This window comes from Notamacropus eugenii, chromosome 1 (genome assembly GCF_028372415.1).
Source record: "Notamacropus eugenii isolate mMacEug1 chromosome 1, mMacEug1.pri_v2, whole genome shotgun sequence".
NCBI lineage: Eukaryota > Metazoa > Chordata > Mammalia > Diprotodontia > Macropodidae > Notamacropus > Notamacropus eugenii.
In genome coordinates, this window is record NC_092872.1 from 647,270,154 (window position 1) to 647,283,016 (window position 12,863).

At 34.9% G+C, this 12,863-nt stretch overlaps 1 protein-coding gene across 2 annotated transcripts in view; it reads left to right on the forward strand.

The window, feature by feature from the left end:
* Nucleotides 1-12,863, forward strand: part of FANCL (FA complementation group L) — an 85,678-nt gene that overhangs the window by 39,571 nt on the left and 33,244 nt on the right. For both annotated transcript variants that reach the window (XM_072635505.1, XM_072635506.1), the window contains exons 6-7: nucleotides 6,088-6,184; nucleotides 12,658-12,726. In XM_072635505.1, coding sequence (XP_072491606.1) covers nucleotides 6,088-6,184; nucleotides 12,658-12,726 — 166 coding nt within the window. The remainder of the gene's footprint in view (nucleotides 1-6,087; nucleotides 6,185-12,657; nucleotides 12,727-12,863) is intronic.

Sequence of the window (12,863 nt, forward strand, 5' to 3'; positions counted from 1 at the left end):
TTCACAGATTCACATGTAAGCCTCTTTATGTTATACTTTGTATGTTCAATAAAATCAACCTGGCTGTGGTTTCTGGAATGGATAGGACTGCTGGTTAAACAAACACAAGGGAGACTTTAGAATACTAGTGATAGAGAGGCCTTGGCTAAGATGGTAGCTTCATACTCTAAGTGACTGTCATAGGGAGTTCAGAACCATTATTTTACAGATGAGGAAATCAAGACCTGTAAATGAATTGCCAAGGGCACGCAGGTACTAAGTAAGCAGCAGAGGAAGATTGCCAAATTCAGTGCTCTTTTTTGGAGTCCAAAGTGACTCCAAAACTTTGATTATGGGATATTGGAGGATGGTGTTGCTATTAACAGAAATGAGAGTTTAAAGGGAAGGACCAGGACCTGTTGATTTTATTTTTTATTAAGTTAAATTTGAAGTCATGACAAGACATCTCAGTAGAGACATTTTGGGAGAAGGTAGAAACATGGGATTGGAAATTAGGTAGAGAGTGTGGAGCTAGAAATGTAGACTCTTTAACCATGAGCATAGGAGCTCTAATTTAAATTGAGAAAGTATATAAATGTAACTAGAGAAGAGAATGTTAAGGCTTTTGCTTTGTAGGAAGGTTGGAAGAGAACCAGGCAAGTTCAGTGCCATGAAAGCCAAGTGAGACAGTTTCAAGGAGAGGTCGATCAACACTGTCAGATGCAATTGAAAGGTCAAAGAGGGTGAGGATTTATACAGATTAGTAAGTCTGGTTATAATGATGTCGTTAGCAGGAGAGCCAGTTTAGTTCATTAGTGGAAGCCAATTTCTAAACCATGAATGGGAAGGAAGTGGGGAGTTTTTCTTTTTGGTCTACTGCTTGATTTTCTATATCTGGCACAATTTATTTTAAGTCCTTGGCACATTATAATTTGAATGACTAATTCAAATGATTGTAAACTTGAGGGCTTTTCAGAATTATAATGTTAGCTAGAATCTATTAATATTTGGGAAAATTTGTACAAGATTTTTATCCTATGGAACTAAGAAGCATGTAACCGTTTGAGGGTGAGAATTGTCTTTTGTTTTATCTTGTATTCCCAGTACCATGTAGATACTTAATAAGTACTTGTTGGATTGGAACTTCTCTTGCCTTCCAAACTTGCCCCTTTTCTGGAGTCCCCAATTTCTCTTTAGGCCCTCACTTTCCTTCCAGTCATCCATACTCAAGGTGTCTCAGTCATCCTTGATTCTTCCTTCTTTCTCAGTTCCAATTCTTGTTGATTTTTACTTCTGCAGCATTCCTCAAATTTGTCTTCTCTACACTTGCATGAACACTCCTTTCACTTAGGCCCTCATCATCTCTCATATGAAATATTGCAATAGCCTCCCAATTAGTTTACATTCCTCCAGTCTCTTCCCTCTCTAAATACTATCCACAGAGCTATGAAAATAATCTTAGGAAGATCCAGGCTTTATGATGACAGTCCCTAATTCAGAAATCTTAACTGGTGCTATGTCATTATTTCATATTGTTCTTCATATACTTAGGTTCTAGTTTAATCTGGCCTAATTACTGTCTCTACTAATCCTTTCTTCCTGCCTTTTTACAGACTGTTATCCCCCATGTCTGCAATTCACTCACTTTTAATTTCAACTTTGTCTCCTGGAACCTTAAGTTTCCTTCATAGCTCATTCAGGTGCCACCTTTTACTGGAAACCTTTACTGAATCCAGTTGTTGGTTTTCTTTCTTTCCTCAGATTATCTTATTTTTACTTCTCTCTCTCTCCACGTATATGTGTGTGTATGTATTATATATAAATACTGTATTTCCTTCAGTAGAATGTAATCCCAAAACTTAGCAGAATCCTAGCAACAATTGAATAACTATTTTGTGACTTGAATCAAATATAAGTTTATTATTACATTTGTTTTTAAAGGTATAGTTTGGGGTAGAGCTCTCTCCTGTAATAGGGAATTTGAAACTTTACTATGATAGTATAAGACCTAGCTCAAGTTTAAAATAAAAACTTGGTAGTTTTACTTTATGGAATCCTTTTCTGTCAAAGGGCCAGAACATTTCTTTGTAACACATGTGAACTCTTGAATTACTGTCCTCTTCACCACCACGACCCCTTTCCCCCGTGCCCCTCCCCCTCCCCCCCAAGATCAAGTTAACAGAACTTGGCTGCTGTATTCCTAGAGGTTAAGAGGTTAGGGGCACTTTTCTAACACTCAGTAGTTAATGAGCCTCCACCCTTGGCTTCCTGCTTTGATTATATTTTCATATAAATTATGACTGGCTCCATTAGCTTTCAGAGAGGGGTATTTTCTAAAAGGAAAAAAAAATTGTTAAAAATATTCCTTTCTTCCCCCAAGTTTGTAAAACACTCTCCTACCAGTACATTTAAGTTCCAAGGGAATGCAGGTTCAAATTTAGGGATAACTTCTGCAAAGGGATAATTTATACTTCCTCAAAGTCCTTTTGCTGGAATCCTAAAGATGCTCCCTTTAGGTTTGGTGTGATTCTTCCGCTGAGCTCTTTGTAATAATCACCATGAATAATAGGTCCCATTTCTATAGGACTAACACAGGCACTGTGCTAACTGTATTAGAATTATTATCTCATTGGATCCTCATGACAGCCCTGGGAGGTAGATCCTATTAGGATCCTCATTTTATAGATGAGGAACGTGAGGCAGATAGAAGTTTAATGACTTGTCCAGGGTCACAAAGATAGTGAGCTTTGAATCTGTATCCACTCAGTCTGTGCTTCTTGCTACAGAAGCTGCCACCAGCTTCTGGTTTCTCAAAGGCACTGGGAGGATGGGGAATCCCAAATCCTCTGGAGCTTTGAAATTCATGAAGTCCTTTTCAGATCAAGGGGAGAGGAGGAAGAGACCAAAGCTGCAACTAAAACGTTCTTCTCTTTCATCACCTGGGCAAGCAGTTTCTTCTCAAGTTTTTCTAGAATTTTCTGTCTCATGCCAGACATTCAACCTTCCAATTCCAACTTGTTCAGTGATTTTTTAGAGATTGCTGAAGGCAAGACCAGGCTCCTCAGTCAATCTGAAGTGTTTAGGCCTTGTTTTAAACCTAGTGAATAATCCAAATGTAAATATATCAATCAGCGACACTTTATTTGAAGTGTGGTAGAGTGGTTATCTATGCTGACTTCCACCCTTACATCATCTTTGTTTTGTTTTTTTCCTAATGTACATTTTTATGACAGTGGGAAAAAAAAATCAAAAGCTGAATTTATTTTTGTTTTTGAGTATGAAATCAAACTAAACTAAACCCCCCCCTCCCCTTTTTTTTCTTCAGAGGTGCAGGTGGATGTGAATAGGACCGTACAGGGTCTCAAATTGAATTTTAAAGATGAATGCTGCCAATAGAGATCTTGATAGCATCTTCTCTGCTTCTCGTCATGTAATTTTGCAAAATGGCCTTTTAAGGAAATATAGCTGAAAATATCAATGTTGCCAATAAACAAGGTTTCCATTTCAATAGTGGGAGTATCTATCCCAGAACAAATCAAGTAATTCATTTTGATAAAACAAGCTTTGGAGCTAAGTAGGACACCTATTCACTCCAACCACTACACACTCTTAAATTATGAAGCAGCCCAGTGTTGATGAGGAGACTCTTTTAACAGACATTTTATTTAGTAAATGAAGTGTGATCTCCCTTTCAACTCAGTTTCTCAGCATTTCAGATTTTTCTCTTCTGTAGATGGCTTACGTGATCTGTTATGGAAGAAATCCCTCTCTACTCTCATTTTAGTTAGATCTGTTATACATATGTTATTTTTTAAATGTATAAGGATGTGCTTGGAGAGAGGTCCCAATTGTCAAGAGTTCTTGTTAAATCAGGAAAAAACTGGTTCCCCCCTCTCATTTTATAGTAATTGTGAAACAAAGGTGAGATTGCACAGGGATAGTAAAAATAAAGCTACTTGGTTTCAATTAGGGTTTTTAGAATTACTCAACAGAAGTCAGGGTTGATGTTGGTGCCTCCCAACATCTAGATCAGACATCTCTTGTATTGTCCTTATTTATTAAGCCATGTGAAACCAATTTCTTTTGCTTTCCTGTTACCTATAATAGAAAGAGCTTTGAAAATCTTAAAAGTGCTATATAAATGGTAGCTAGTAGTCATGGTGGTGGTGGTGGTGATGGTGGTAGAAATAATACAAATGATGATGATGGTGATAATAATAATGGTGAAGACTAGATCTAGAGTTTATTTTTTGTTTCCATTTAACAAAACTATTTTGAACCTCGACCCAGCCTACCTAGAGATCACTAATCATCCAGCCCAGAGATCATCACAGGGTGCTGGACAGCAGAATATACCAAATAGGCATGGGACCTTCCCCAACTGCCCCATTCTGAATCCCACCAACCTGGATCCTATTTGGATCTTGCTTTTCCAGTATTTCCCATAAAAGCCCCTGGACCTTAGGGTCTGGGTCATATGCCCTTCAATTATATCCTAAGGACAAACAGAAGTTTCCATTTGCACATTCTCCTATGTGTATTCTTTCCTCTACTTAAAAAGTGAAGTCTTTGAGAGCACAGTCTGTTTCACTTTCTTTTGTATAGTAAAAACTTAATAAATGATTTTTCCTGTTCTATAAACATTTTGAAACAACTTTGTGTGAATATCTGTCTATATATCTGTGGCTAAGCCAGCATTTTGTACCTTGCTGGGCACTCATGAAATGTGAAAAATGTTACTCATTTATTGGGATGCCACCAAATCTCCAGATATTACCAAATTTCTGGATAGAGAGGTGATGTCATGTTGATACACTCCTTTGATAAATGAATGCATTTTTGACATTTGGCTGCCAGGGGTGATAATGGGGGAGGCATTGATGGGCATATAAGTAGATCAAAGGTTTTTTCGAAGAATACTTTTTAAAAAAATTTTAATATTGTATGTTAAAGTTTAGAACCATGGGTTGCACATTGTTTTTCTTCTTTTGCTTCTTCTAGCTAAGACTTTGTGCCCTCTTTGGTTCAGATCTATTTTTCACTGCAGAAAGGAGAGCTCTACGATTCCTTGCCCAGCATCTCTTTCAAAAAAGCCATTTTCCCAGCATGCCAGCTCAAGTGACTGGACTCACATATAATGGTATAAAAAAAATTGTTACATAGGTCAGGAGGCTAATGCTAGTTTTGAACTCTAATGGGTCTTGCCATCAGTCTAGGTGATAAGTTGTGCAATACTCTTAGACTGCTTTTTATCTTTACAAGAGAATGGTATTGTAAAAATGTCAAAAAATATCCGCATGCCCAGTTCACTAGTAAATATACTGCTAAATTTGAACCTTTTTGGCAGTAGCTTATACTACTCAGGGGACCATATTTCCACAGAATGATGTATTTCAAAGTGTATTGGTCTCCATTGTAGGAAATTCATGTTTCTGTACCAACTTAAAACCAAAACAGTTGTGCTTATGCTATATGTTTAAAATATTAGTTATATGGACCAAGGTTAAATGTCAGAAGTATGTTGAATATAGTTTTGTATATTGAATGTATATTGAATGAAACTTTTTTATGAAGGAAAATTTATTGGAAATAAGTCAGGTTGTACCTGTACTTGTATAGCATTTTCCTTGGAGGATCAATTTGTGTATATGAACTAATATCAGCTGGATATTCTACAAGAACAATATTGATAATAAAGGAGAAGTTCATTGAGGAGAAAAACAAATAAAAAAAGCATAAAAGGCTCATACTGTATGAAACTGCAGAAATGGATCAAAGAGTTTGACAGGAAGTTTAATGTGTACCTAAGTAGAGGTTGACAGGAACATGCTGTGTGTGCCAAAGGTTCCAGTGATGGAAAACTGAAACATGGTGCTCACTGACCACAGCATGAGCCTTGACACACATTGTAAATAACCCGGAGATATATGACTGCATTAAGCACCAGGCCGGTGTATTAACAGCAGTAAATCTACAGCCGCAGAAATGGCTGCCACGCAGGACTGCCCCTGATTAATATTTGTAATAGATTAATAGGAGCACAGGAAAAAAAATCAAATTGTAATTCCCCTAAATGTTATCATTATTTTCATTCTCTTTCATCCACAGACTTGCATATGTGGATACTTCCTTTAGTACCATCAAGTTAAAAGCCAAAGACACTTCTGGGAGAGAACATCTAATCACTCTCAAGCTAAAGGCAAAGGTGAAGTTTTGTTTTCATTTAAATGATTATCATTGACATGGTAGTAATAGTTTATACTTAACAGTGTTTGATGATTAAGAAGAAAAATATTTTCTTCCTAACAACCGTGGAGGCAGGTAGAGCAAAATTATTAGTTTTCCATATGAGAAAGCTGAAACCGAGTACAGTTTAGGGTTTTGTCAATGATCATGCAACTGGATGGAGATAATACTTCTCCTAAGTTCATATTCTGGTTCCTCTCCAGGAAGCTACCACAGAGAATCTTCACTGTGTCACTTTACCTGGGAAAACTAATGTTTAGATTTCTACATCTCTTTCTCATATTGGTGAATTGACTGCCTACTGTTGCCTTAAAAGATCAAGGAGTAATTAATGATCTGACTGAGTTCTTTTTGTGATGTTGATTTTTCTTTATCACAATTTAAAAATGAGGCTGGGTCCACAGCATGAGAAAGTATAGGTTCTGTTTTTTAAGAAACTTTTTTATTTAAAATATTGAAGTTTGAAAGTTCTTTGAGTTATGTAGATAATGCCTTCCTTTTATTTGATAAAGGCTATGTACACTATTATTCACCACACAGAGAACATTCAGCAGAAGGTAATTGGTGATCAATAACCACTATAACTTTTTTTAAATAGGCATTTTTATAGGTAATAGTGTTAGAAACTTCTGTTGGTTTTCAAATGAAAATATGGACATAAATAGTTACCTGAATATTCAGATTAGATTAAAAAGCTTTGGAGCAAAGATGTGACTCTGAGTTCTTTGTCAAGCCCTTTAGACCTTACTTGAAGCAGCTAACATGTCTTTTTGGTGAAAAGAGTTTATTGTTTTAGAATGCATATATAATAAATATGCATCCTCTATATATTGGAACACAGTTTCTCTGTGCATATTGAAATAGTAGTATTAACTATATTGTTAATATAGGCCTATCTGTACATGTATGTGAATGAAGGCAGTAGCCAGTCAGAAGTATGAAAATTGGAAAACCTGAAGACAGTAAACCCTAGCATCATTCATACTTTGAAATTAGACAAGATCATTACATTGGAAGTTTCTCCTATCTCAAGTGCCAGAATTCCACTGATGTGGAGTCCTTGGCTGAGATCTAGTGAGATGCTGCTGACAGCTTAAGTCCACTAGGTGCTCTTGAATAGCCATTCCTTATTCCCTTTTGCCTTCATTCCCCTCTGTGAATTTCCTTTCTTCTCCCTGTTTCCTTTGTGTTTTGTATTCCTGATTTATTTTTCCTCTTTGGAATATTATAAAAACTTTAAGCAGGTCATTTCTGCCATAGAATTCTTAGCATATTGACAATCAATACTACTCAATAACATGTTCAGTTTCCTGACCCAGAACAATGCTATTTTACTTTATTTTGATGGTCCTGGAATGTAGTTTTTGAATAATAATTGGAATAGACAGTTTCTGTAGATTAGAGGCTTACATAGTAGTAACTAGGGAAACAGAATATGAAGAAAATCAGGACATGTAACTTTTTTATTGTACCTAGTAGTCATCAGTCAACTCTATTTCAGAAGATTGTAGTGATGAAAAGATCAATTGTGTTTGTCCTTTTTAAAAATGTGTCTGGCATTTAAGCTTGCCACAAGAGAAAATTAATATATAAAAGCATGTGCTGGGTGACACAGAAATTTGATATCTGATGGTTCCCCTATAAGACATATTGAGAAATCACTCCATTTATCAGTCCCTACCCCTTTGCTTTCTTTCTTGCTCTCTTCCCTTCTTTCTTTCCCTTTAATTTTAAATAGTATAGTAAAATTTTAAGACTACCTTGTGTTAAATTTGTAAGACAGAATAAATAAAAAATAATCTTATTTTTAAGAGAAGTGTAGCAGTTGTGTTTTAATTGGCATAAAATGATTTCACTTTCCATTTTAGTTAATAGGAATACTCTCCTAAGTTTTTTTTATCCTCAAGAGAAGTCTTATAGTGACAGCCACCAAGATTTTTACTGAAACCCTATTTGTTTATAAAACAAAAAAAGTATTTGTTGTTACAAAGACTGGAATGAATAAAATTTTAAATTCTGCCTACTGATTATCATTTTATTTGACTTACTGATTATCATTCTTTACATGCTCTCCTACTTCTTAGGAAACTAATAAAGAGAATCATAGAATTTCAGAAGGGCTTTTTTGTTTATTACCTTATGCAGCAGCCACAGCTGTGGTAGTAGAGTTCATAAGTAAGAATAAAGTTCTAAGAGTTGGGAATGAATTAAAAGATCATGTTTTCTTTCCTCTCTTAAGGAAAGGAAAAGTCAGCCCTTCTGGTTGTAAATGGGATTGTTTATTAGGATTTCAGCTTAACTGGAAACTGAATGAAGATTGTCTCAAGGAAGTTTCTCTTTTAGGGATATTTTGTTCCCAGAATATCAGTTAGGCAATGACAGATGCAGCTGTCCATTCAAAGTATATGATGCACCTCATCAGTTCAGACTGAGTTATAGGATGTGAGAGAAGGGCAAAAGTTATTTTTGTAAACCTGAGAATAAGTGGTCTGTCATTTTATATAAATAGACCATCTCTTTACTAGGTCTGGAAAATAAGAACCTGAGTCAGATAGGATATCACTGAGTAGCCTCAAAGAATATAGAAATTAAATACTACTAGAGCTGATATAGTTGAGTTATCATTCTCCAAAAAATTTTGTTCAAGGATGATCCCTACCTAAGAACAAAGTGAAAGAAATAAATTTCCATTCCCACCCTTTGATAATACATATTGACACTCCTGAAACACACACACACACACACACACACACACCACCACCACCACCACCACCACCACCACCACCACCACCACCACCAGAAAGCTTTATGCTTTATTGTTTAAAAAATATCTTTTCTTTTTTTAATTTTTGCTGTGAGTCACCTAAGATATGGAAGTAAAACGATCTTTTTAATTTCAAAGAACAGCTCAATTTTTCCTTTAAAATTCAAGGAATATCAGGATTTCCTGCCAAACAGATTGATTCCAGATGAGCACTTGGGGTGGGAATATCCCCCCAACATCACCCTGCTTCGTGTTTTCTTTCCACCCATCACAGCAGTACCAACCGAAGCTATGCAATCAAAGAGCCAGGAGCTAAAAGACTAAGAGCACAAGACAAAAATCTTATGCTGAGTTTTCTGTGAGGAAAAAGTCTGTCTTAGAGTCTAAAAAACACCAGTGATTCTATAACAACTACTGCCATTTATACTTAATAGAATGTCACATTGTAATAGTCATCATGTGTTTTCATTTCCAAAGAAGGTACTTGGTCACTGCAAATTGAATATTTCAATGATATCTAAAAAAATACTTTTTGTCACTTAGAACCTTAGTCCTTTGAACTTCCAGGTAAAACTCAAGTTGAGAATTGGGTGGTGACTCTGTGGTAGTATTGTATAAAACATGCACACTGGCTGTGGAAAAATGTCTTGAGATTTGGTAAAGTGCTGTTGAGGTGCATTACTGCTTGCAGGACATTTACAGATCCAGATAAAGTATCATGAAAATGGGTGTGGCAGGGTTCTAGTCTTTGTATTAAAGTTACTGATTCGTAAACTAGGTACAAATCATAGGGAACTTTTTTCAGTGTAGGGGATAAAATTCCATAAACTACTTAATTAGCATCTTAATAAGCAAATCTTTTTGAGTAAGGAATTTTTTAAGTGGTTGATAGTTTTATCTGAAAAAAATTTTCTGCTCATTCATTTGCAAGTATTTTTGCCTTCAAAAATAGAACAGCACTTGACTTGTTAAATAAGGCAAAGGACCTGAGTAGAGATGAGCTTTGTTTCTTTTGTCAGACCTTTAATGTCTACTTTGACCTAGATTATATTTAGGCATATAGTTGTTTGATAGGACCCCATCAAGGTTAAAGATTAGGCATTTAATTTACTTTTTATTTGCTTAACTTTGAATTGAAAGCATATGAAGTTGTGGATTTTTTTTAAGCAGAGACTTTTGATGTGTCAAAGTCATTACGTCATTCTTACATGCTCTACCTTTCTTCTTTACCTTACTTGCATTATATTATTTAGTCTAATATCAGAAGTACTGAAAGGGAAATAGATACATTGTAAAAGATTTACAATGCTTAGTTCATATATTCAACATATAAAAAACTGATCCTTTTTCAAAGCAGTTTCCTACTAAAGAGACCATAATGTCTTGTGACATAAGAACTCTCACCTTGAACTCAGCATTCTGTTTCAGGAATAGGTATATGAGAGGCTTTAAGCTAAATAAGTCTGATAAGTTCTCTCTCATATATAAGGTTTAAAAAAGAAGCAGTGTCTTTCAGTGCTTAAGTTAAAAGTTAAAGTAGAGAGTAAGATTTAAAATTCTTGAACTATATTTTATATTTCTAAAACCCACCGAAATGGCTGAGTGCATGGGGATGGGCATCAATTCTAATCTTTATTAGATTGATATTTTTTAAAAAAACCTAGCTTGGCTTTACATTTCAATGAATAAACAAATAGAGAAAATGAATTGACTTCCATTTGATCTTTGGGAGACCTGAAAGTTTAAGAGGATAATGAGATTTCTTCATTTTGTTTGTTATTATTGTCATTATTACAGTTTTTAAAGTCTGTCTTTTTAGCATTACAAAAGATCTTCATAGAAACAGAAGTGAAAGAAAATAGTGAAATTGTTTAGATTTAGTTGAAGCCTCAAGATATTTATCTGAGAATTATGTGACACTTTGCTTCTCTTGTGTAAGCTGTCTTCCTAAGTCATGTATAGCCTTTCTCAGGTGCTTTTCCAAACACCATAAAGGGTCTTAGGTTTTTTAAAATATCATTTGCTGGTAAGACAAGATGCTTTTCTGCTTAACATAATGGCCTACGTACATTTATTTCCATTTACATCCAAAGCCATGAATGCTATATGTTTAATGCAAACTTCATGGCCCACTTGCTGTGTTTGCTTGGTGCTTTGCTTCAGTATGAGAGTTGGTGTTTATTGATGGACTAACTGACTGTTCCCAGCAGGCAGTAGTGCACAAAATAGGGAAACTAAATACTTGCCACTTTTGAAGTAGTTGGGGGCCTTATAACATGCTTTTATATTTTGTTTGAAGTGATGTGAGTTATTAGAAAGTCAGATATATTTACCAAAAAATAAATACAAAAATACACTCCAGTGCTAAATATAAATGATTTTTGTAGCATCTGAGACTCAGGTTATCTGCATTATTGTTCCCCTCCATTAACCTAATCAGTCAAGACTTGATTGTCAGTTGGCTCTTATTGCTTCATCATATCAAAGCTGTTCTGTAGTTTTTTCTTTTAAAGCAGTCTACATATCAGTCTATATTAGTGTATCAATAAATATTTTTTGAATTGAATCAGTTTTAGATTTTAAGTTACTAACAGGCTTAAATCAGTACCTTTCTTTGTATAGCACTCAGCAGAATAAAACCTTCATTTTAGCATTTAGATCTTTTGGGGTGCTAATGAATTTCAACTTAAATTCTTGTTGGTGACCTGCTACTTCTATGCTTAGCCAAGAAAATACTTAAAATTAGGAGGTAGAAAAGGGATTTAATGTAAGACATAAAACCAGTGTATATCTTTTTTTATCAGAAAGTTTTTTGTTCCTAAAATCCAATCTCCTTCAAGAAAAATAATGAAAAAAATTATAATTAATTACCTATGCAAGTAAAGAATCCTAGATTTAGACTCTCAGTAAGTGAGAAAATATTGGACAACTTCCTTTAAATGGACTCCACCTAAACTCTTTAAGATGTGATTATCTCTTCCTAATCTAAAACCCTAGAGAGATTCTTTGGCCTCTTTTGGAAGCTTTAATCCCTGTTCTTTGTCATGACTGGTTAAAGAGCCTTTCCTCTCCAGAAAGATTTCACTTTGTGAGACTAATTTTAGATTTAAGATTCTATTAACGTCAGATCATTTTAGGTTTTGGACTTTATCAACCCTGAATGGACTAGTCTTTGCATTATTTTCTTTTCCTTTCATTAATTTCATCTTTAATATACTTGAATTTATTTGTTTTTTAAGTGAATCTCAATCTTTGTGTCATCTTAAAATGCAAATATGTCAGTGTGAAAAGTCATGCTTTGATGAAAAAATTTTCTGTATAATTTTCAGTGTACTTCTATATTCATGTATATTTCTTGATAGTTTTAAGAGATTACAACAACAAGCATTTATTAAGAATTGACCATGTGTACAATACTATGCTAAGGTGCTACGGTTGACACAAAGTTTAGGTAACACAACCTCTCTCTTCATGGAACTTATAGTCTTATAGTACTACCTGTTTATACAATGTCAGAAGCGTTCTGAGGTTGCCAGATTGGAAATTATATATAAAATTCTTGAATTGGAAATAGTCAAGTCTTCTATTCTATTTTAACGGAAGCCATATAACTTGAAAGACAAAGAGGAGAAGGAATGGTTGAAGTTGTCACTTTTTTTTCCCCACAGTATCCAACAGAATCACCAGATTGCTGTGTGGATTTACCACTTCCATTTTCTGTTTCTTGGACACCGCAGGTAAGTTCTGATGTTTCCTATTAGCTACAGTTTGACTCATTTTGAAAGATGTATTTTTACTTGGATTCATCATCTTTCTGGTTTGTATAGGAGACAAGAATTAATATTCTAAAATTCATATGATTTTGTGAGAGGAA